Below are 24512 nucleotides of genomic sequence, written 5' to 3'. Positions count from 1 at the left end.
CTTAACAAATATCGACAATTAAATAAAAATTCTTCAAAAAAAAAAAAAAAAATAAATAAATAAATCAAAATACCCTCCGGAAATAAAAGCAAGCCTCCTCTCCTAGTTGAAGGTTAATCCACGGCGAAGCCATTCCAGCAGATTCATTCATCTTTTTTTAAAATGATAAGTAGCTTTAGAGTTGGGGGCCTCCGCTTTCATCGCCCACAGCCGGCGCCTCTTTTCCGTCCTTTCTCCCGCTCAATTCGACTCTTCACCGCCTCCTGCTCGGCGGCGCTGCCAGGAGAGCGGCAGAAAGTAGTGGTAATATCTGGCCCAACCGGCGCCGGAAAGAGCAGGCTCGCATTAGAACTTGCGAAACGACTGAATGGAGAAATCGTAAGCGCTGACTCCGTGCAGGTATTTACATTTTCTTCACCTGTAATTTCTTGCCAGGGTATGCAAATCCTTATTCATTGGTTTTGGATTTTGTGTGGCAGGTTTATAGAGGACTTGATGTTGGTTCTGCCAAACCTTCAGTTAGTGAAAGACAGGTTTATTCATTGTTTCTCGATTTTGTGGATTAGTGTGTGGTTTGTGAGTTAATGCTTTGCTGTTAATTGGATTTCACAAGTCTCTGTTATTGGATTTGCTTGGAAGGAAGTAGGGCGTTGGTTGTTAACTATGCGACAATCGTTAGCTGATTATTATAATAGTAACCGTTTTTATATTTGAAGTAATTAATTGCATGTCTGAAATTTATCCTATCAATTTCAACGAGAGTCATCCATGTAGAGCACAGGCTTCAGCACTATATAATGTTATTTGGTCGTGAAGAAAGAGGTTCATCGTAGTAACAATTAGGAAGAAACTAGCTATGTGGAGAAAGGCATATGTAATGGTCCTGCAAATATAGCTCAAGCTTTGATCTGTAGATTTTAGTGAAATGTGCTAAATCACCATTTTTGTTTTGATTCTTTCAGGAAGTTCCACATCATTTGGTTGATGTATTGCACCCATCTGAAGGTAACGGCTGATCAACCATTTTTAGTTTTAACGATATTCGTATGAAATCATTGCTTGGCTATGAAGCTTTGATTGTGTGATGCTCTGTTGAAAATGAATGTCCTATGAAATAGCAACAGACTAAATATTTAGCTGCTTCTTCACTTGGGGTTGTGAGTTAGTGCTGTACTAAGTTATGAAGGTTGTTGTGTTGTGTGTTATCTAGGATTCATAAATTAGCTTTATTGTGTTTAATTTATATGCGACGACTGAACATGTTATATTCGACCCATTGTGATAATGCAGTTAGGCATGTTCGATGCAATGAGATAATTCTTTACCATTCATTGTTTTCTCTTCTTCCTTTCCCTTTATGGATCTTGTTTGAACTTTCCTAATCAATAGAGCAATTTTTATGATTGGCATTTTGTGTGGATCTTGTGTTCATATTAAAATTCTTGTAGTTATCTCCTATATTCCTAGCAACCTGGTCAAATCAACTAATTCTTATTTAAGAGGTATCACAAAAATACATTTAATCGTTATAACCTGACCGACCTTGGTGAAACCTTGACATTCTTTCATTTATAAACATCTATAGCCACAATTTTTTGGTACTTTTACTTTGTATCTTAATATTAAAGGTTTTTGGATGATCAGATTATTCTGTTGGACAGTTTTATGAGGATGCTAGGAAAATAACTGAAGAAATTCTCAGTAGAGGTCGAGTCCCAATAGTCTCAGGTGGTACAGGGTTGTACTTGCGGTGGTATGCCTGTATAATTTAGTTACTGATATTCTCTCTCTTTCTCTTGAAAATTGTCCATTTATGCAACAATATAATAATTAAGGAGGTATTTTCTGTTCCTATTGTTTAAGGTTCATTTATGGGAAACCGGATGTTCCAAAAGCCTCTCATCAGATAACATCCGAGGTGCATGCAGAACTTGCAGATTTACAGAGAGATGGTAATTGGTATGAAGCTGTACAGCTTGTGATTAAAGCAGGTGATCCAGGTGTCCATTCTTTAGCTGCAAATGATTGGTACCGGTTACGCCGTAGGCTTGAAATTCTCAAGGTTGAGTAATGAGTTCCTTGATTTTGATTTTGGGTTCATCCTACCTCCAGCATATATGAGATAGTCTGCATTTCCGTTCAAGTTGTCATATTAAGTTGATTTCTAGCAATTTGTTTTGTATGCAAAAGAAAAAATTGTTTGTTAGATTGACCTTTTTCTTTACAGTTGGATCACAAGAAATACAGATACAATCGATATGCAAATTTTTTCACCTTAAACCAGCCGCCAGTGTTCTTAACTCTTGTTTTTACCTTACAGTTAACTGGGGCATCACCATCCACCTTTGAAGTGCCCTATAATTCTTTTAAGGAGAAGTTTGAATCAAGTGCAGTAGATGATTCTGGCATAAATTCTTCAGTTGCTGAGGAGAGTAGAGCAAAGGATTTGAAGTACAATTTTATTTGTTTTTTCCTATCAACCCAAAGGCTAGATCTTTATCGATCAATTGATTCTCGGTGTGAGGAGATGCTTTTAGGTAAGGTGAATTGTGCCTTATAATACCTTTTATATGTTTCCTTATTAAAATCTTCTTGAAGTGTACGGTTACAGGATACAACATATTTTGCTAGGAACGTATATATTCTTATACTGCTCCTTTTGCTGTCCAGGTGATGGACTTTTGTCTGAGGCAAAGTGGCTTCTTGATTTGGGCCTTATGCCTAATTCAAACTCTGCGACTCGGGCTATTGGTTATAGACAAGTATGCTATTGTTTTCTTCCTTAGTAACTGATAAAATTTTTTGGTGTTCAGATTATCATTAATGCATGTAATAGATTTATGCCATAAGTGGAAGTTGGATAATGTTTAACTTTTAAACTCAGGCTATGGACTACCTACTATTGTCCAGAGAACAAGAGGGCTGGAGTTCTCCTAAAGACTTCTACAAGTTTCTTTTTGAATTTCAAAAGGCGTCTAGGTAACCTTCATCAACTCATTTGTTTGATCTATACATTCTCTTGTTCTGCCCATGTGTATTACTCTAGTCCATTTAAGCATAGTGACATATGTCTTCACTCTCTTAATCTGAAGTTATTATCTAACTTATATAATAATCATTCAGCAAAATTTTCCCTTCATATTTGTTCTCTACCTTTTATGCTTCTGTTAGTGGCATCTCACGTTACTTTGACCTCTAACCCCTAAATGGTCAAAATGAACAACAAACATTAATTGCTACTTGTAACTTGTTTAAGTTGATAGAAATTTCTCTAGGTCTCAGTGTCGTGTTGATCATCTCAGCCTAGTCAAGCAAAGTGTGGAAGACTAACGTGTAGAATGGGATATATAACAAGTTATCATTATATCTAGAATTTATGGAAATATTTTGTTATCTCTATTAATTTTCTTTTATTTCTTAATTTGTCAATTTACTGATTGTACCTATAACTAGGTCTGCTCTTTCATTTGTTTCGATGAAATATCATGCTGTCCTTTTCTTTTGGTTAACATATCTTATTTCTCTATTGACATGCTTACCAAAGCTTATTGGATATATTAATGGGTGTTCCACATATATTTGTAGATGAAAACAGAATACTCAGATAGCATTGCCAAAAAGTACCTAGAATTGGATAGAATGAAAAGAAACAAACAGGAAATAAGGAAAACAAAAAGGAAAAATAAATAAATTGTAAAAATAGATGTCACTGGAGAAGAGACTGGATAATAAGAATTGAGAAATAAAAGAACCTAGTATGAAGGGGATGGGATCACCAGCCCCCTTCCCATCCCAGCCCCTCCACGCTCTACACACAAAGAGATATATATATACACTATATGTATGTACATGTGATATATAAATTATATATAACATACATTATGTGTATTAGAGGGGGCGTGGAGGGGCTGGGATGGGAGGGGAGCTGGTGATCCCATCCCAATATGAAGGACAAGAAATAAGTATAGTTATCCAGATTTGCAAGGAAATATAAGACACATTCATAATAAGAAGTCTTCCCCTTGTTTCTTTTCAAATTAATCTTAAAGAGTGCAGTGATGCATCTTGTGCCTAGACCGAAAGCACTTGCTGTAAGGTGCTTTCAAGAAGTTAAGTGCATAACGTATGTCATTAGGCGATCAGACAAACTATCAATTAGAAGCCTGAGAATCATCCAAATGTAAACTCTTACAAATACTCTCTGATATGTTGCATTCTCTATGTCCTATGCCAGAAGATTACCCTTTGGAATTTGTTTCTTCAGTAATCTTAATACCAGTTTTTGCTAATTATAACTTTGCAGAAATTTTGCAAAACGACAATTAACATGGTTTCGGAATGAGCCCCTTTATCAATGGATTGATGCTTCAAACCCCTTGGTATGTTATTCTTGCTGCTTTGGTTTCTTTATTAGCTACACACTGCAGCTTGCTAGTGTCCTTATAACTTGACTTCTCTCAATAAATGCTAGTTTTTCGAGCCCTTATAGATCAAGTGGTGATTGGTGAGACATCCCCACTTAGGGGCTAGGTCTCGGGTTCGATCCCGAGCGGGTGCATATGTGTGTTAGTGTGGCGTTAAAAAAAAAAAAAAAAAACTCAATAAATGCTAGTTTGACTAGTTAAGCAAGCACAAATGCTAATTCCACTTTTTATGCTCACCAACAAGTTTAATAGTATTAAATCAATATTTTGCATATAAAATTTTGTATATATTTGTTATATTAGAATCAATTGCAACCCTTTAGACAAAATCCATTGAGACTAGGGGTGAGAATGATTTGAGTTGAACCCGAGTAGCAGGGTACCCGAGCTCGACTTGCTAACTATTTCTTAAACTCAAGCTCCAATGAGTAGTTAAACTACTTAAATAGGAACTTGAGCTCGTAAAAATGTGATCATACTCGAGCTTGAGTTCAAGCTCGAATTTAAATATGTGTTTTATAATTCTAATTATGAATCTCTCTCTCTCTCTCTCTCTTTATATATATAAAAGGATTTTATATAAATACAAAAAAGTACATAAATATAAAAGATACAATCCTTGAAAGTTGAAACTAATTCAAGTATTACAAGTTTAATACATTAATATAATTAATATTTTGTAGGCTCGCTACAAAAAATAATTTAATATACAAATCTATAAAAAATAATTATGTAAACTTATAGCAAGTTACTTGACAAGCTTTCGCGCGACAAAATTGGTGCTTATAGTTTGACTCGATATTACATTCGAGCTACTCGATACTCGACTCAAGGAGTTTGAATACGAGTTGAAAAAAAGGGTTGCTTAACAAGCCAAATCTAATTTGAGCTCGAATGGAAACATGACAAACTTGGCATAGTTTGGATTGCTGACAACTACTTTAGTAAACAGTCATTGTTGAAAGTTTAATCTCTTTGAATGAATTGATCTCCAATTCTCATGATTTCAGGAAAATGTGCTCAGCTTCATATGTGATGCTTATGAGGATCAAACAGGGAAACTTGAAGTACCTCGATCCCTTAGAATGGAGAAGGACATGTCAAACTTAAAAGAAGTCCGGCTGCTAAAAGCTTATCGCCCAAAAAATAGGTATTCCTTCTATGCCTAAATGAGTTGACAGATGATTTAAGGTTTGGCACGTTATGCAAAGGTACTAATTGGTTGTCCTTTCGTTTCAAGGCATTTCATGTCGCGAGAAGATTGTAGCAATATTTTGGAGTGGGTGAGGAAGAACCAAGGGGTTGCAACCATCGGCCTTCCATAGATTGCACGCTACAAAGCCTCCCTGCATTAGTTATTATGTCTCTATGGCCTAGGTGTCATCTATTCTTACAACAGATGGTTTTGGGGACAGTGAAGAACGTACGGTAAGAGGAAGGCAGTTGTAAAGATGGTTGAGGTGGATTTTTTGATGGAAGTATCTGTCAAATTTGCAACTGATGTCTGATATACTAAATCAGTTCGTTCTCTTTTAGCCATTTTTATTTATTCTGTCTTCGACGTTCATTTAACTCGGAAGTAGTGCCGGAAGGTCCTGTACTGGAATTCAGGTAAACCACAGATTCAAGAATTGGTGACATCTGCTCCTGTTTCTATAAAGTGTTGGTTATATTTATGAGTTATTGTTCTTGCATTGCAGCAGCTGCTGCCGCCATGGGAATGGAAATGCCGAGCGCCGGCCTTGACATTGGCAAATAATTTAATTTTGCTTAAATTTGGTCACGGAATGATTTAGGCTACTCATTGAATACACAACACAGGTAATGTTTCTATTTTGTGTTGTGCTATGTTTCCTCTTCTTGTTTGTGTTATTTTTTTTTTGGCATTTATTGATTTTGGAAGCAATGGATAGCAGTGATGGAATATGTTTTTATTATTATATATTTTGAGATCATCTGCCTCTATTTTTTTCTAGTTCAGTGTAATACAGTATGTATATATATAATATAATATGTGAATCAATTCCTGTTATGGATTTGTTCTTTTTATCATTTAAAATTTAAAAGTAATAATGTTCATTTGATACAATTTTTTTATATATAAAAAATATATTATAAAATATTACATCGAAATATAATTTAAATTAATTCAAACCACAATAAAACAAATTCAATATTATCTACAATTTTCTAAAAGTAATTTCTTTTTAGAACAAAAACAATATGTGAATAGATTAGGGACATGTGGTATTAATAATTTTTTGTATTGTTTGTGAATTTTGTATATTATATATCATTATAGTAACATATAGAATTTTATGTACATACTCACTGTGGCTATATATAATGGGATGGACGGGGCTGGAAAAAATAGAGGCCTACATGTTCTGAGTTTCTTAAAAATAGTACTGCTACCTTTATTAGGCTTAAAGAACTGTTTTCTATTAATAATATTTGCGAAAGAAATTATAAAAATATAAAGATATTTTTAACAAAATATAAATAAAATTCAAACCAGACAAAGAGAGTAGTTGATTACACTGTTTTATGGGAGAATACGCAGTTTATCCCTTAAATTTATTTTTTAAATCCGTATATTATGAAAAAATAATATTTAATTATTATTTTTATTTAATATTTATTTATCATAAATATCATTAATTTTATTACATTTCATCTTTCATTTTTTAAATTATTAATTAAAATTAAAAAAAAAAACCCTTCAACTACTCTTTACTTTTCCTATTTCATAAATAAAAGTATTTATTATTTATAATCTTCACGTCGGATTCAAATATCTATAGAGAGAACACAGCATGAATCTCAAGAGAGAATGCAGAATATGTTTCGAGCTATAAACATCTGTTGGCTATTTTTCTGCCTAAATCAATTTACTGTACAGAAAAGATGAACTCAAGCAAGAACATAATAGTACCTGGAATCGAAAACAGCCACCAGTGACCTCGACCAGCACATCGCAATGCACAAGAAACTCATTTCCGGGGCAACCAGCGACCTAAACACCTTAGTATTCTATACACTGTACAGTCGGCGGACTGGTTCTCGAACCTACATAAAAATTCATAAGAAGCTGACATTTCACTGCCTTCATCTTAATAGGAGTCGAGATTTCCGGGACACCATTGTTAATGAACAAAGAATTTACCTTCAGCTTGGCGAATCTCGATTTCTCGCCATTCTTGGACAAGAGCACAGCAGCAGCACATTAGGTGGGAGAGAAAGTCGTCGATTGCGCCGCCCTGTAAAGAAAGACGCAAACAAGATTGCCCACAAAGTATGTATGTGTATATATATATATATGTATAGTTATTAACCCGCGATGTTATTTGTCTCGTATGTACTCATCTTGACAAGAAAGATAATACAAGTTACCCGGATGTTTAGCATCGTCCGAAGTTTCCTTCTGATGCAACAAGTATAGCAGCAGCAGGACAATATTAACGAGTACGCCATCAAATCATTGCAGGCGTCTCCCGGCGCTGCAAGCCAGAAGAGTAATTGTCAGCGATTGGCTCGTATTTTGTGTAGGAAAAGGCTAACGAGATTTTTTCGAAGAAAAAAAGAGAACTTACGCGAGGTACAACTTAAGCTAATACCTTATCATTAAGAATTCGATATTTCTTATAGCGGCGAGCAACTTACAGATTTGTTTGTTAGTTGCCACAGAAGCAACTCTCGAAAATGTGCCGCAAGGGAAAAATAGTGTCTTTACACCTGCAAATACAAATGCACGTATTATATGGTCGACTTTCATTCGTTATTTCAAAGACAATAGCTTAATAAAAAAAAGGAATGAAGCAAAATTTACGACTTGAAAGGCGTACAAAGAAGAGATTCGGAGCAGCAGCCAAGTAAATCTGAATGCCATTCTTCCTGTGAAGCTTTCGACAATGGCAATTCACGCCTGGATGATACAAAGATGTGTATATATATATATATATATATTTGAAGCAGGGAATTCGATAAGTTATTGAAATACGATTAACGATTACTGACCCTGAAGCTTCCCGTTTATTGCTGCCCTTAGTGTAGTTTCTATCACTGTACGATTTATCATGGCTGGGGTCGACATAAAAGTGCTTAACCTTTGATTCTTTGACGGGCGAGGTTTTGTCCGGGGAAGAATTTGAGTTGACGGCGTGCGTGACCTCAAGCAGATGCTGAATTACTTCACACTGGCCGACATCTAGATTAGCTTGTGAATGTTGCAGTTCCAATTGAAGCTTCTCGCTCTCCTTTTGTATGGCTTCTTTAATCGGCATGTTCGGGTATGAACAAGAAAGGCTTTTCTTCAAAACAATGGTGTCGTGCTGCGAGTGTTCACGCCTGAGGATCACATCTTGCACCCTCCTGTCCTCATCGTCCATTGTGTACTCGCGCTGGTCCCTTTCGATCATCTCCAGCCGTTCCTGATATTAGCAAAAACAGAATCGTTGATTGCTACATATCCATATATACACATATTCATCGAATAAATTCAATGTCGTACGAAGCTGTAAGAACCTATGACGCGGCCTAAAAGCACATGATCGTGAATCTAAGAGTATTCGAAGACCGAATCTGTCATACTTGCATTTTCTTATTGCAGAAAAGTTTGGTGTGGTATCGAAAAAGAAGCTCTAACAGAAACTTTAATCGAATTCGTTGCAATATTGACTAATAACTACTGATTACCGGAAAGTATGCATTTATAGGCTCAAAATGTCACAATCATATATCATTTTTTCCAGATCATGGAATGAAGCATAAGAATAGGATAAAAGCGGGAGCTCATACCCGAATCCGAGTATTGTTAACGAGTGTAATCAGCGGGATGATCTTCAAATACCGATCGATCTCGATCTGCGCCTGCCGGAACTGGTAAACAATGTTCCATCCCATTGCAAGGAGGTAGAGATAGCTGCGGTCCTGGCAGCTGTTTACTAAAATGTAAGATCTTCTCAACGCATCCTCGAGCTGCTCCAATGGCTCCCGAGTCTCGGAATACTTTCTGAGCTCGGAAACCTTGAGTGACTCCAACAAATTGCCGATCAGCTTCAGGTGCTGCGCGAACTGCCGGCAGTTCTTCTTGTGCATCCTGGCTGTGGTCGCCGCCTTTGCGATCATTCCGATCAGCCTCACGGCGTCGAGCCCTGCCAGTTGCGCTACATTCGCTATTTCCCCAAAATGAGACATTCTCAGAATTCTATCCTCAAGCCCTAACTTCAGTGAATGAACAGAAACGAGAGAGAAGTAAGTGAATTTCAAATCAACACGAAACCATCAGTATTTCAGAAACCTAATACGATTATTTAGCACGCAATTGATGTAATCCAGGTCGGTTTTCGAAAACTGACGAATTTCAGAGAGAGAGAGAGCGAGAGAGAGAGATTAGCTGAATTGAAAAGTGCAGTCAAACAAACAACCTTCATTCTCTACATCTTTTTCAATTGTGAGCTTTTGTCTCTTTTTCCAGAAAAGAGAAAGCGGAAACCGAAGAACAACCCGACCAAACGGCGAAATCTAAATCTACAAACCTCACCTCCAAAATTCAGCAGATACCACTGACGAAACCCCCTACATTTTTCTGGAAGGACCAAATTGTGCGCAGCTGTTGTTGAGCTAGGTTTGGCATTGCCGATCCAGGGAGGGTAAGATCAAAACGAGCTTCGAAGTCGTGATTCTGGTGTTGTGTGGGGATTTGCCGACGCAGAGCAGAGCAGAAGATTGCAATGGAAACTGTAAGTAGAATAAATGCAGAATGACATTGCAGCAATTGAAGTAGGTGATGGTGATGATGGAGGGTGGGTGCAGTGATGCGCTGTCGCTATTTCCGTACCCTCGCGGCTTCGGCGAGCCGAGCCGATACGGCGATGGCGGCTGCGGCTGGCTGGCTTGTCTTGCCACTGACTGGCACGCTCCAATTACGGGCGTTCATTGCTTATGATTACAATTTGACAAATCAGGTCATTGTAACAAACAGTTCCATTAAGGCTTTGTATACAGATAATTTTTTGGGTGATGTGATTATTTATAATAATGACATTATTATTATAAATGTATATTTTAAATAATGTCATTTATATAAAAATAATAATTAAAAAAAAAAAGTGACATAAAATGAACATAGACATGTAGGATAGAGGGAGTATTAAATTTTTATTAACGATTAAAAAATACTATAAATATAAAAATATTTTTTAATGTGAAGAACGCAACAAATAAATGTAGACTTGAAAAGTGGACCTAGGGAATACTATATATTATACATTCCCTAGTCTACAATAATTTTATTTATCATTTTTATACATTACAAAACAATACTCTTGTAAATTACTCTTATATGTTTATTATTATTACACAAATATCATTACTTTTATCTATTTTAAACTACAAATATCAAAGACACAGTTTTTTACTTTAACTAGACCTTACCGCAGGAGGGAGGTAGTAGTATTTTTCAATAATACTTCCTCTCTTTGTCCACCAAATTTATTGTGATTTTTTTTTTTTAGTTGTTCTCATTATTAATTTTTGACAAATTCAACAAATCAATATACTTATTTATAACTAATTTTATTATAATCTTTTTGCTTTATTTTAATTTCTAACTAAATTTTTAAAAAATACTCTCAATTACTTATTATATTTTTAATAAAATCTGAGATAATTTTAATAGACTGAGGAAATATCAGTATAAAATTACATCAATAATATTATAATTAAATTAAAATATAAAGACAAAAATCATTATGCATAAGAAATATACACCAATTATCATTTATATATAATATTTAAATAAATACTTGTATTTTTCGAATAGACAAACAGGAGTAGTAGATATTTTAAAATATTACTAATATTCACTATTTATTTTAAAAATGATATTCAAATGACATTTTACATACACTTCACACCACACAGCAGCACGGCCAGAATGTTTTCGCGCCTTATTTTCCTGCTATGCCTCTCTCTGTTTTCACAGCTGCAATTCGCCGGCGCTCGTCGTCTTTTCACTCTCGAAATGCACCACCGGTTTTCCGATCATGTCAAGGCGTGGTCTTGCCGGATCGGAGCCGGTCTTCCTCTCCACAGATGGCCGGAAAAGGGGAGCATTGAGTACTACGCCCTGTTGGCGAGTCATGATCGCGCGATCCGCGGGCGCTTCTTGTCGAGGTTTGGAGGCGATCTTACGTTCTCTGACGGAAACGCCACTTACCGCCTCAGCTCTTTGGGATTGTAAGAGAAATTGAATCGAAGTATCTAACTATAACTGCTATTGGCTTCTTTTCGCCTGATTGCTAGCGAGGAATCAATTGATGGTTTAGAATTGATAATTGGAATTGATCACCTGGTTTTGGATAGTTATCTGTCGGTATTCTAATTCGATGAGCGCTTTGAAAGTATTGATGCCTGTGCTTGGCCTAGTTTAGGAATAATTTCTTGATCGTGTATGTGTGTATCGATCTTGGCTTAGCAACTATTTATCTATATAATCTTTTGTGTGTACTAATTATATAACTTTTGAATGGAGATTGCTGTAGTTTGCATTACACAACCGTGACGTTGGGCACGCCAGGGATCAAGTTCCTGGTGGCTCTTGACACAGGGAGCGATTTGTTTTGGGTACCTTGTGCAACTGAAGACGATTCGCCTTATGCTTCTGTAAGTTTCCACATTTTTGTGTTTCTGGAACTCTTCAGTGTTGTTCATCCAGCTATGTAATACCTTCAATAATAATTTGTATCCTCCTTGTAATCAGAACTTTGTTTTATTGTTTCTAAACTTCATAATTCAGCTGTGAAGGAACAAATTGATGGATACTATGGTTTTTTTCCCCTAATTTGACTAGGACACTGAAAACAATGTCAATGAGCATAAGGAAATCAATATATTGTTGGTGTTATAAATTATAATATGATTAAGCTGATTAGGTTTCTTTATATGGAGTCATCAATTGAAAGTATTTCTTCACTGCCCACTTGAGATTGATACTTGTCATTCTCCATACATTTACCAGGCATCGTCTTGGTCTGATCTGTTTGTATGTATAGGCTACTTTTTTGTTTTTCATTGTATTGAGAGATATAGTATAACAAGTTTTCTTCACCATTCCAGGATTTTGACTTTCGAGTATATGATCCACATGGATCGGCTACAAGTAGAATTGTTACCTGCGACAGTGACCTATGTATGCGTGATGATGGCTGCAACGACATGTCTAGTCCTTGCCCTTATCATGTGTCCTATATCTCATCTGATACATCATCTTCTGGAATTCTGGTGGAGGATGTCCTGCAACTAAAGACAGTAGATAAGAATCCAGAACTCATAAAGGCTTTTGTTACATTTGGGTGAGTTGAGAAAATCACTACATTTGCTTCAAATAATATTTGTATATCGTATATGTTCTGTAATTACCTTTCTTACTGGATCACTGTCCTGTTGTTTTGAATCTGTTGGCCGCCGTAACGTTGTGCTGTATAAGTATGGCGACATGAACAGCTATGATGTTTTTCTAGTCACTAATAGGTTTGTCACTTCATATAATTTGTGTTTTATAGCTTGTATGTGCTTCTACTTGTGAATATTAGGAAAAATATATATTCTAAGGTCTACTCCTGCGAATCCTAGTCACTAATATGGAATTTATTTATCCATACTTCGCATACAATTGAGTCATTCGAAGTCCTTCATAATCATGTGTTCCTTTCATCCTTCTCCAATATAACGGCATCTATTCGTAGAGTTCAAATTCTTTATTGTTCTGATTTTATGAATTCCCCCACTTGATGGTAAATGAAAGCTTTTAAACTCCACCAATGTTTGGATGCAGCTGTGTTTGCTGATGACTTTCTTGTGCAGCTGTGGGCAGGTCCAAACTGGTTCTTTCCTCGATATTGCAGCTCCAAACGGTCTTCTTGGATTAGGATTAGAGAAAGTAGCAGTTCCTAGTATCCTGTACAGGGATGGTTACATAGAAAACTCTTTCTCAATGTGTTTCGGGGATGATGGTACTGGGAGGATTTTCTTCGGAGATAAGGGAAGCCCCGATCAGGAAGAGACCCCATTCCATATGAATCCATTCCAGTGAGTGTGAAGCTTTCCTTGATTATACATTGTTCTTTGCAGGAACTACTAATGAAATTTCCCTGCAGCCCAACCTATAGTGTTAATGTGACCCAAGTTCGTGTGGGCACCAGTGTTGTTGATTCCCAGTTCACAGCACTTTTCGATTCTGGCACCTCTTTTACATATCTTGTTGAGCCTACATACACAATGGTTGCAGACAGTGTAAGCCTGAATAACAATGCACTGTATACCTATTTTCCCCGAATGATTCTTACAAGCTTTCGATTTTTGGCAGTTCCATTTACACATCCAGGATCATCGGCGTCCACCTGATCCAAGAATCCCTTTTGAGTACTGTTATACCATGAGGTGAGTGCTACAAATTGTGTACGGTTCCCTATTTTGCTAAATCGATCATTCTCAATTTGCTTCTGTGATGGACCATAGCCCCGACATGAACACCAGTTTGATTCCTGTTATGAGCTTGAGTATGGATGGCGGAGGCCAGATGGTTGTCCAGGATCCGATAATTGTGATTTCCACTCCGGTAAAATCTATAACTACTGCACTTAATGTTACTGCATTTACCTTTACCTGCATCCATGTTTAATAGTGGCGTGTTTCGATCGATCATAATCTGCAGCTGGAACTAATATATTGCCTTGCTGTTGTGGAGAATCAAGAACTCAATATAATTGGTCGTAAGTTTCTTGCTCATGATCACTTCTACTTGCTATATACTACTCTGTGATTCTATTCTAATCATGTCCTCTTTCTGTAGAAAATTTTATGACCGGATACAGAATAGTGTTCAACAGAGAAAAGCTCGTATTGGGTTGGAAAAAATCAAACTGTAAGCATATGCTTAGACAATTGTTTCTCTGTATATTTTTCTTGTAACAAATGGCCACCGATCATCCGGACAACGATCCAGGTTACGGCGACACGGGAGATTCAAATGACTTTGAAGCTAGATCTGTAAACTATGCAGCAAGTGCTGGAGGTCTAAATGGCACAGTTGAGTCTGAGTCTGCAAAAACAAATAGGACCTCTGCTTGTGCATCAGCATTTTACAGAGGTAAGTTTGATTGGTATGCCTTCCTTTTGTCTGTTGTGTTGGCCATTCACTGATCCTATATAATAGCACATGAATTTGGTTGATGCAAATGAATTTGTTTAGTAAAGTGAGTATATATACTGTGTGTCATTTTCTTTAAATTGCTTTCCAATTTTATTTTATTTGTAAAAATCCGCAACCGCTACCCAAAAGTGCGCATGGGATAAATTTCCGGCCGAACCTAATACTTTGCAAGCTAGGCCAGACAGACAAGTCACATTAGGCGAACTATGTGTGACTGGTGACTTAAGGCGTCGGGGGGTTTGAACACATGACCTCACGGTCACAAATTCAACACCCACACACTACCAGACCATCTCTTAGGAGACAAAATATGCTTTTGTTTGTGTTTCGGTAGGTTTCAAAATAGTAAACACTTGAATTTAAAATGCATATGAAGTATAATATTGTAAATACAATCATAAAATATTTCGATACAGAGGATGAAATTAATTTAACTTAGAATGAATAATGGAGGTTGGAAAACACCAAAATTATTCCCAGCAAATCATGAATCATCTGAAGCTCTCAACATGTCAACAACCACCACCAACTACATAACAAACTTGTTTGATAAAAAAAATAAAAGAAAGAAAGAACATTAATTAAACAGTACAACATTGATGAATGACAACTGGTAATATACAATATACATACATACATGTATATATATTGTCATGTTGTCAAGACATCAGGTATAGCAGTAGAATGAGCTCCGAGGACCCTACCTCCAAGGTCCGGGAAATTCTCGTATTCCGGTAAGGGGTTTACGTTGCCATCAGCGTCAACCTCGACCGGATACTTGAGAAGATGACCTTGCAATATTTTTAACTCATCATCTGCATACTTACTCCAGTTTTCTTTGGCTACCAAATTCACTCTCTCCACACATTCGACCGTCTCTGGTTCCTCAAAACATTTTTCGACCATTCCAAGGTGTTCAGCCCACAGAGACATTCTGTACCCGTATACCTGCGATTGCATGTAAATATGTAGAAGTTCATAATCAAGACAAGCTGCAATTAACTATGAACATGAATTGTTAATTGCTATAAAGAATCACATCTGGTATCTACAGTGATTTGGTTGTTCCCCGGTTCGGATCAAGAAGATTAGATTTGATTTAACTATAAAAAGTAAAGCATGAGATTGTGAAGTGCAAAAAAGATAATCTACGAAGATACAATCTCAAGAGAATGACGCACAAAAAAGAGCTTGATCAAAGAATAAAGACCTGAGGTCTACTGAAAATCCAAAAGAGTAATGATGTATTCTTAAATTTATAATCGATTACGAGGGTTATGTCCGACACATGTAAATCATACACACCATTATAATTTTGAATTTAGGGAAGTTTGGTGGTAGGCTAAGACTTCAGTAATAAATTGGATGGGTGTGAGATCAATTAATGTAGTTGCTACATAATTGATAGAGATGGTTTGAAGATGAGAGTATCCAGACGAAAGTATCCAGTCATAGAGATAATTTGTAGACGAAAGTATCCAGTCATAGAGATAATTTGTAGACGAAAGAATCCAGACATAGATCCATATGGAATGATTGGGTTAACATCTGGTGTGTTTTTGTTACTATTATACTTTTGTGCAAATTCTATATTCATGTTCGAGAACATGTTCTGGAATAAACAATTGAATTAGTGGCAATCCTTAAAATCTAACTAGCACTAACGCTAGAACTCAACATGGAAAACTCTTCCTACGATACAAAGGATATGAGGTAGACCTGCCTAGACCTAATGAAAAACTCAACAACTTAGATCTGGTATCAATTTAGGATACGTTATAATACTACTATGCACATACCTGTACTGGCCAAAAAAGAAAAGCTATGTTAAAATAAATAACTAAAACAAATCTAATAATGAACAGGCACATTAGTTTATAGTCAAGTATTTGATTTTGTTATGATTCAGGTTGTTGGGTATGAGGTGGTTCGACCTTAGATCCAAAAGCAGCTCAGAGTCAGTTGTACATTTCAAACCAGACTCGATTATTTAACCATGAATCCAATTTAAACTAGATAGGTTCAAGGCAGGTTTTCAGTAGATTCAGACCTATTACTGTCCCTAACACCGGAAAAAAAGGAATAGGAAAGGCTACTCAAAGTTAACAAACCTGGCCATGTGGATGACGTCCCTCCTTCGCCCAAGTATGATGAGGCTGATATGCACCCATGGCTATCTCTGTGTCTTTTGTTCCAGCCATCGATCTTTGGTTTATATTAGCCGATCCTATTATTACATACTCATCATCCACCACCATCCCTTTGGCATGAACATATATCATGAAGCGTTGGAATTTTTGAGAGTCTGAAACCTGAGAGAAAAACATGTACATAACCAGAGACTTGTTAGATACAATAGATAAAAGCTAAAAAAGCAGGACCAAACCACAAATACATCACCGGTAGATGTTTCTTTTCCAATTCTTGGATCAAGGTACAAAAATATCATTTTATTCATAACACAAGAATCTATAAGCTAGTTAGGAATGTTACCTTATCTGCTGCTGCATCTTCGGAAACCTGATCAGTAGCACTTGTCATAGGTTCCCGTTTGCCGAGACAATAGAAATTCAAATAATCTAGTGGATGTGCATCCAATTCCATTGCTTTGATCTCCTTTGCAATATATTGATACATCATTTGCATTGTTTGACCCTGTCAGAAAATTGGAAAAAAAATTTATCCTGTCAAATGGTCATTGCATACCATCTCTCTGTTTTTCGTAATTTCTATTAATATATCAAGGCCCTTCGTCAAAACTAAATATGTTATTAATGTACCATATATCATACCCACTATATAGGATAAAATAGTCCCTTGAATTAATCAGGACTAAATAAATCTGACTATTTGTTCTTATGGTCAAGCAAACTAATGATGTAGTATCACTTTTTCAATCATTGTAGCTTAACTCTGCTTATAAATAAACAGCGTATCCGAAATAAGGTATCAGTCAATCTGGTTGCTTTTAAATTTGGCACACACAGCAAAGTTCTTGAGTATCAGTTACAGTTTACCTGCCAGAAAAGAATTTCTTGCATAACATTATCCTTGGGATTGCCTTCAGGCCACATTGGTATAACAACATAAACAGCAAATCTCTCCTTGGCTCTTATTTTACTAGCAATCTTCATAGCTAACTCCATCGGAATTAGATGATCAGCACCTACATTTTGCAACCAAAAAAATGATTATTCTATTATCATAAATTGAGAAGGAAAGTTATAGTGACCACATTGATAAAAACCATACACCATGTTGGTCATTAGAAAAGTATTCTTCAGCACCAACAGAAAGATATAGTACATGTAGCTGAATTGATTCAAAGCTACTCACTATCGATAAGTTTAAATTGAATCATATCACTGCAATTACTTCCAAACATTTGCAGCAAACCACAAATAACCTAATAGAAACTTTGGACCTTGAGAGGAAATTCATAAGGTGGAAAAAGAAAAGCTATGAACTTTACCTGCATCTTTGTATGATGGCCAGGCATACGAAGAGCCAAGGAAGTATTGATTTTCAATGTAGATAAAATGCTGAGCAGATCTTATTGCCTGAATATATGCTGTTTGAATGCTTCTATCTATCACCAGATCTTTGGCACAGACAAGGTTCTGCAAAGAACAGCATGAAGACATTATCATATAATTCAAGTTCAACCACATACACCCATATAATGCATCGATGTTTGTCCTGGAAGGTCTACACAGGACTGCCATTCTGTCCAGTGTTAGCTACTGCGTTTAGGATTCCAAAGTCCTTTTTTGTTTGAATTGGTCAGTTTTTGTTTTTTTCTGGATATTGTTAGTAGTAATGGAGTCACGAGTCAGTTCATTGCTAGAGTCATCATACTTTCAGGGGTATTTTTTATTGACTCTATCTTTTAGTCTGTTATCTAAAACTTTCCAGAGTTATGTGTATTGAGTAATAAAATATGTATTCAGCAAATGTTCTTCTTTCTCCAGTGTGAAGTGATAATAGTATTTGTCATATTGGCATAAGTGAGATTACATGCATATATATGATACAGTTAGGAGTCTATCCAAGAGTCTATTCGTAAAGATAAACTCTAATAATTCTATCCTAACCTAACTCTATCTGAACTATATAGTCAACATTCTTGTCAAGCTAGAGCAAATATATTTATCATGCCCAACTTGTTACAACTATGGCTGATTCATACTCCATTTAGTGCCTTGATGAATGCATCTTCAAGTCGATCTTCAAACTTGATATATTCAGTACAGATTCCGGGACTTGGTCACGATCAAAGGGGCGGTTGACTTTAATGTGCTTCACACATTCATAAAATATGGGATGAGATGCATTACGTAAGACGGCTTGGTCGTCACACCTAAGTTTTGCTAGAAGATCAAGTTTTTGGCCAATTTCTCTCATCAATTGTTCCATCGTATACAGAAAAAGTTTGTCATGGCTCTATATTCAACTTCAACAAGAGATCATGATATCATATTTGGTTTATTACTTTACGAAGATACAAGATTGACTCCGACAATAACACAATAACCTGGAGTAGATCTTCTATCATCCTATGATCCTAACATTCTACATAGTCTGATTAGTCTCTATTGGTAAAGCCCCCATTTTAGAGCGACCATGGTTGGTGTAGTACAAGCCTCAACTAGGTACTCATTTCAAATAGCATAAGAGTTGATCTAGAAGAGCCTAATGATGAACTATAGGACACCAACTGCAAAGAAATGCACGAGCATTAAGTAAAATACTTTGTCACTTCACACTGGAGAAAGAAGAAAATCTGAGAATGTAACCCTGCTTTGTCTTACAATGATAAAGCATTAGAGAGAACAGCTTTTAATGGCTAACGAAAGCCAAACCAAAATCTTTTCCTTTTTAAAGATTTAATGAGTTGTTCGGATACTACGGAACATGACGGAACTTGCGGACTTTTCTTTGAACAATTAATGTTCAAGCTAAGGAATTCAACGGCATGGTTTGATATTCAAAACCAGAATGGACATTCGCTTCACTCAATTCCTAACGATAAAGTATTTCAGTCTTTATTAAGTTATACTTGATTTTTATCTCGTGCAATGAAAGACAAAGCATTTCAACGTCAGGTGATTGTACTTAAGCGAAGTAATAAAACAAGGTGATGTAACCCTTGTTTAATAAAAATAGATGATCGATTGGCTAACACTTATACCAAACCATTATCAGTGAGCAGATTTCAATCCTAAAGGTCAATGCTTGGTGTTTTCAGATCCTAAAACAAGGAGGAGAAAGTTATCTACTGTGTTTTTCCGAGTGCATTTCAGTTTGAATTGGTCAATTCTCTGAATTTTTGGAGTATTTTAGTAGAGTGCAGTGGTGAATCATTTATTGTGAGACTCAGCATATTTTCAGGGCTATAATTTGTTATTTGATTCTATCTCCAAATTTGTATCTAAAACTTTTCGTAGTGAGAAATAAAAAGCTTATGTGGCAGAGTTTTTTCTTTCTTCAGTAAATCCTTTATGAATCTCTTTGTTGTATAAACCAATTCACAAATTCTGAGAGGATATATAAGAAAATTAGAAAATGCATTACCTGTGCCTGAGCTTCATCATAGAATTTCGGAAAGCCTTTGACAGATCCAGAATCAATCGATCGGAAGATCTACAAAAGCAAACCAAGATCAAAGATCACGATAAGAATATCAGTTAACAAAGAAATCTCAAGCTAGACACTTCAAACCTGCACATGCCAATTTTCTTCATCCTCCTCCTTAGAGACATAAATATTAGAATCAACTTCTGAAAAAGGTTTATTATAAGCACCCTTCCTCGAAATAGGAAACACAGGACTCAATATCCATGATATTCGCTCAATTTTTATCATTGCATCATCATGCCAATGTGACATCCTTTTCTTCAGCAGACTAAATTCTTTCCATTTGGTTGTTTTCTGCCAACGTTGTGCGAAGTTAATAAGAACGTCATATGCAGCAGGTCCATCAATTCGACAGTGCAAATCATGCCATGGCTGCCTTGGAGCTTGTGTTCCTACCTGAAGAATGTAATTCATCATAAAGAATTGCACGAGATAAAAATCAAGTATAACTTGACGAAGCATTATCAGATTTTCAAAAACAGCACATAAGGGAAAACTGAGTAAAATGCTCGATTGCACATTCAAACAAATTAACCTAATTGGTTATGCGACACATGATCTGGAGAAGAAAATGTCTACTTTTCTCTGCAAATGTTCTTCCTGCTTGTCCCTACCAGCACAGCAATAACATGTAGAAGTATTCTAAAGGTGTAACAAAGAGTTTAATATCGATTATAGGAGAATAGCCTCGACAGAAAGATAATGGACTCAATAGTCAATACTAAATCCTGAGACTCCAAAGCCTAGTGTAATACTTCGTCAAACTCACCCTGGCAAAAGACTGTCATTATGATTCAGGATTTGGATATGCCAGTTCCTTGGGCTAACCTTACTATTTGAATATTGAAGTGCTTATCATTACTCTAGAAATCATGTCTCACCTATTATTACATGCAATTGATAATAGTCTTATGAAAGAAGTGAAACTAACATTCTCCATAGTTTCATTTAACACAACAATTCAACAATATATGCACAACCTTAAAGAGATGAAAAGACAGAAAGCAAAGACACACAAGAGATGAATATACACTCAATAGTATTCATACTCACAGGATATGTAGGTTGATGAATATCATCCTTGAAAGTAGTTTCAAGATCATGGAATAGTCGATGATCTGGTGTATCATATCGTCCATCACACAAATCAAGACCACCTAAAAATGCAGTAATTTTCCGGTTGTTTCCATGAGCTTGCGTATCGACCAAAACACACTTTTGATGATGTGTAAAAAGATTTCCAACTACCTGGGGATCACAGAGTGATGGTAAATGTAAGTCATATCATCACTTAAAGCTCAATACAAAAGGAAGACAGGAGACAGGCTCAAATCGTATTTGGAAATTAATAAATATGAATTTATAGAAATATCAACCTGTTGTTTCATGTAGCTAAGTTTGCTGCTTGCATATCGTGGTGACAGAACACATATAACAGATGAATGACGAAAAAACTTCTTCGTCTCTTCATCATGGGTTTTCATCACTCCATCCTGCAACAACGGCCACCAAAACAAAACTTCACGTTGAAATTCCCTAAAAACTTAGCTACAAGGGACAATATTACAAGCACATGCAACAAAAAAGAAACATACAGTAACTACTCATAAGATGAAAAGTTCATATCATATTATCACATGATGTAACGCATACCAAGAATTTCACAGAGATCATGATTGGAATGGTTGAACTGCCAATTTCCAAAGTTATGTTACAACTTTATTATTAGGGCATGAGTTCCTTTTAAAGTTTCCAGTGTAATGGAGTTTGAATGCATATTGCATCATTAACCAGATTCCATTATCTAAGCTATTTTTAAAAAAAAAAATTAAACCATAAGCCCCAACCGCTTAGTTCAGAAGTCTAATGGTGACAATAAGTTTAACAAGAACCATACTTAGCTATGTTCAGCCATATACTTCCAAGGGATTATATTTTCATAAGCAACAATCTCGAGTTTTGGCGAAATAAGAAATAAAATGTACTCTCTCAATCCATTTCCGACGCAGAGAATAGAGCCATTACCAATCAATATATAAAATGGAACGAACTCAATAGTAGATGGAAAAAAAATGGCCACAAACTGATCTTTCAACAAAACTAAGGTATAATAATCAAGTTACTCTACACATTACATCTAATCCATCATTCCATGAACAAATGATGCAGATTAAAGTTCATCATCACTTTGTTGTGACAAGTTTCAAGAAGGTTCTGTATCTACAGAATTCATCGAGTCCGAAGACCAACTTAGAAATATATTCAACGAAGTAGTGAATGGAGTATGGATCAACTATATTTGTAACAAGATAGGCATAGTTGATATGCAAAATCCAACTCGAGGGAGAGCATCCATCTATATATATAAGCATTGATGTAAATAGAATAATTAGAGCAGGAATTTTGGGCCTTGTTTCATTGGAGAGAGTTGGATTAAAAGTACTTCAAATTTATTAGTTTCGTTTGGCAATTTGATAGATTTCAAACCTCCAAAGTTGATTGTGGATTTCAAATCCATCTCATTTCATATTTCAATTGCTCTTTAAATTGTATCATTTCAAATATTTCAGACAACCAAAAAATATATTTTATAAAGTATTTCAAATCCGAAGTAATTCAAATCTATTCATCTAAAATTCAAGGTCAAATCCAAATCCATGTAACCAAACAGGGCCTTAGGGATTTTACATTTGTATCTTAGTACATAACACAACTTCTACCTTATACAATCATCCACCCCTTATGATCTGAAGCCCCCTTTTCTATGCCTATATTGTTACACGTATAGTCCAAGACTTTGAAATTACCCAATAAAAATCATCCCACATTCCCAATTCTAACAACATAAAAAAAAAAAGAAAAACAGGCACATTATCAATCATTAACATTAAATCTAAAAATTTCATACCGTGTTGATGAAGAACCTATCATGGGAAGTCTTGTCATCCCAAACCAATAGCAAAACTCGCACCCCTTCCTCAGATTTATACTTCAATAGCTCCCCGAGTGTCAGGTCCCCTCCTCGAGGCAACGGTTTTGTGGGTTCCCGAATCAATTTAATCTTGTGGAATACAGACCACCCCACAATGTAAATCATATGGTGCGCCTCTGCTATAGCATAGCATATGTCCTCCCAACATGTACCGTGCTCACGAACTAACCCGTTATCCAACCCAATTTGGGGAAGTTTATCCTCAATCCTTACATGAGCATCCTGGTACAATGTCACCTTGCTCCCTTTCCTAAGGGGAAAGTAAGTGTTGCGAACTCCGCGGTGGGAAGGATCCCCTGCAATGCCGTGCTTGTACAATGGATTTCTGTCACACGGAATGAATTTCAGCTTTAATCGCAGCGCTGAGTCCGGTTTCGGAGGGTTGCCGGAAGCAGACTTGATAGGGAACCAATCGAAGATTTCCAGGCCGGAAGCGATGTCTCCGGCGGGAATTAAGACCTTCCCGATCGTGTCGGCTCCGAAAACGTCGTTATCCTTGACGCGGATGTCTAGAAAGGCTAGAGGATGCGCCAGCGGGATGTGGAACGACTCGTTCCACTTCGGATTCTGCGAATTGGAGAGCACGCGCGTCCGCGCGAGAGTGGCCTGGGGAACCGAGACCGTGACGTAAGGATCGCTGGTGATGATTTTCCGGTGGTGGTGAACTTTCATCCCGTCGCGGCTACTTCCGCCGCCGCCACTACCGTGTCCATCCCCGTCGGCGCCTCCGGTCGGGCGTTGACAGGCGCCGCAGATTGTGAAACATCGGCGGAGGCGCTCCGAGAAAAGGTCCATGTTCGGGAGGCCACGCGCCTCGAAGATGTGCAGCTCCAAATCGCCGTACAGGAACAGCACCGGCTGGTCCTCCATGATTCCTCGATGTTATTCGTCTGCCGAAGTGCAACCGTTGGAAGAGATGAAGCAACTGATGGAACGAGTATAATAATGCAGAAGCGAGGTGGAAGGCTTCTTCGGTGGGCGGCGGCGGCAACAGCGGCGGAGGCGGCGAGAAGAAGAAGAGGGAAGCTGCTCAAGTAACGGACAAAATTGGGGCGTGAAAATAAATAAAATAAAACAGAATCAAGGGAACAGCTATGAAGTTTGGGATATTGGCACGTTGGTAACGTGGGTCCTACTTTCAAATTATTCTAATATAGTTTATTATGTCCTTCCGTTCACTAATTTGACATTTTAGTCTAGATTGACATTTTAGTCTAGAAAAAAAAAGATTTAAATTTGGAACGAA

At 36.7% G+C, this 24512-nt stretch overlaps 4 protein-coding genes across 8 annotated transcripts; 2 read left to right on the top strand and 2 right to left on the bottom strand.

Moving 5' to 3' along the window:
• Nucleotides 1–75: 75 nt before the first annotated feature.
• LOC127248547 (tRNA dimethylallyltransferase 9) lies at nt 76–7832 on the top strand. 3 transcript variants are annotated; one of them, XM_051270934.1, is made up of 13 exons: nt 76–399; nt 480–533; nt 963–1005; nt 1645–1753; nt 1864–2062; nt 2321–2537; nt 2671–2762; nt 2885–2979; nt 4304–4379; nt 5435–5574; nt 5665–6035; nt 6128–6245; nt 7327–7832. In XM_051270934.1, exons 1-11 carry the CDS (start codon nt 163–165, stop codon nt 5747–5749), a joined length of 1347 nt encoding a protein of 448 aa, XP_051126891.1. In that variant the 5' UTR covers nt 76–162; the 3' UTR covers nt 5750–6035; nt 6128–6245; nt 7327–7832. The 3 variants fall into 3 exon arrangements, with proteins under 3 accessions (XP_051126891.1, XP_051126890.1, XP_051126889.1); XM_051270933.1 differs by having other exon boundaries at nt 6125–6245; nt 7545–7832; XM_051270932.1 differs by having other exon boundaries at nt 6125–6245.
• Nucleotides 7244–10351, bottom strand: LOC127248548 (cell number regulator 13-like). Of its 2 annotated transcripts, none has more exons than XM_051270935.1 (8): nt 9967–10351; nt 9222–9647; nt 8442–8854; nt 8270–8349; nt 8088–8159; nt 7818–7924; nt 7591–7684; nt 7244–7493 (listed from the first exon to the last, which is right to left on the bottom strand). In XM_051270935.1, exons 2-8 carry the CDS (start codon nt 9618–9620, stop codon nt 7450–7452), a joined length of 1209 nt encoding a protein of 402 aa, XP_051126892.1. In that variant the 5' UTR covers nt 9621–9647; nt 9967–10351; the 3' UTR covers nt 7244–7449. The 2 variants fall into 2 exon arrangements, with proteins under 2 accessions (XP_051126892.1, XP_051126893.1); XM_051270936.1 differs by having other exon boundaries at nt 9222–9643; nt 9967–10341.
• Nucleotides 10352–11353: 1002 nt separating this feature from the next.
• On the top strand, nt 11354–14691 carry LOC127248643 (aspartyl protease family protein 1). 2 transcript variants are annotated; one of them, XM_051271098.1, is made up of 10 exons: nt 11354–11663; nt 11969–12089; nt 12543–12778; nt 13290–13514; nt 13583–13718; nt 13792–13865; nt 13944–14043; nt 14140–14197; nt 14278–14349; nt 14431–14691. In XM_051271098.1, the coding sequence occupies exons 1-10, from the start codon at nt 11362–11364 to the stop codon at nt 14625–14627; spliced, it is 1521 nt and encodes a 506-aa protein (XP_051127055.1). In that variant the 5' UTR covers nt 11354–11361; the 3' UTR covers nt 14628–14691. The 2 variants fall into 2 exon arrangements, with proteins under 2 accessions (XP_051127055.1, XP_051127056.1); XM_051271099.1 differs by having other exon boundaries at nt 11357–11663; nt 11959–12089.
• A 299-nt stretch (nt 14692–14990) lies between these two features.
• LOC127248642 (phospholipase D delta-like) lies at nt 14991–24339 on the bottom strand. Its single transcript, XM_051271097.1, has 10 exons — nt 23183–24339; nt 21651–21767; nt 21328–21522; nt 20359–20670; nt 20212–20280; nt 18110–18257; nt 17655–17803; nt 17131–17292; nt 16749–16949; nt 14991–15585 (listed from the first exon to the last, which is right to left on the bottom strand). Exons 1-10 carry the CDS (start codon nt 24134–24136, stop codon nt 15289–15291), a joined length of 2604 nt encoding a protein of 867 aa, XP_051127054.1. The 5' UTR covers nt 24137–24339; the 3' UTR covers nt 14991–15288.
• Nucleotides 24340–24512: the final 173 nt, after the last annotated feature.

This window comes from Andrographis paniculata, unplaced genomic scaffold (genome assembly GCF_009805555.1).
Source record: "Andrographis paniculata isolate CXL003 unplaced genomic scaffold, ASM980555v1 Contig34END, whole genome shotgun sequence".
Classification (NCBI taxonomy): Eukaryota; Viridiplantae; Streptophyta; class Magnoliopsida; order Lamiales; family Acanthaceae; genus Andrographis; species Andrographis paniculata.
Note: the sequence above shows the minus strand (reverse complement) of the source record. Positions and strands in the feature narration are given on the sequence as shown.

Coding starts and splice junctions, on each gene's coding strand:
- LOC127248547 (XM_051270934.1), top strand. CDS start 163: ATGATAAGTAGCTTTAGAGTTGGGGGCCTCCGCTTTCATCGCCCACAG. Junction 1,754..1,863: donor ACAGGGTTGTACTTGCGGTG/GTATGCCTGTAT, acceptor CTATTGTTTAAG/GTTCATTTATGGGAAACCGG. Junction 2,763..2,884: donor GGGCTATTGGTTATAGACAA/GTATGCTATTGT, acceptor TTTTAAACTCAG/GCTATGGACTACCTACTATT.
- LOC127248548 (XM_051270935.1), bottom strand. CDS start 9,620: ATGTCTCATTTTGGGGAAATAGCGAATGTAGCGCAACTGGCAGGGCTC. Junction 8,350..8,441: donor AATAAACGGGAAGCTTCAGG/GTCAGTAATCGT, acceptor TGTATCATCCAG/GCGTGAATTGCCATTGTCGA. Junction 7,925..8,087: donor GGCAACTAACAAACAAATCT/GTAAGTTGCTCG, acceptor TCTGGCTTGCAG/CGCCGGGAGACGCCTGCAAT.
- LOC127248643 (XM_051271098.1), top strand. CDS start 11,362: ATGTTTTCGCGCCTTATTTTCCTGCTATGCCTCTCTCTGTTTTCACAG. Junction 13,515..13,582: donor TTCCATATGAATCCATTCCA/GTGAGTGTGAAG, acceptor ATTTCCCTGCAG/CCCAACCTATAGTGTTAATG. Junction 14,198..14,277: donor AGAACTCAATATAATTGGTC/GTAAGTTTCTTG, acceptor CTCTTTCTGTAG/AAAATTTTATGACCGGATAC.
- LOC127248642 (XM_051271097.1), bottom strand. CDS start 24,136: ATGGAGGACCAGCCGGTGCTGTTCCTGTACGGCGATTTGGAGCTGCAC. Junction 21,523..21,650: donor TTAGCTACATGAAACAACAG/GTTGATATTTCT, acceptor TGTGATCCCCAG/GTAGTTGGAAATCTTTTTAC. Junction 15,586..16,748: donor GACGTCATCCACATGGCCAG/GTTTGTTAACTT, acceptor ATGCAATCGCAG/GTATACGGGTACAGAATGTC.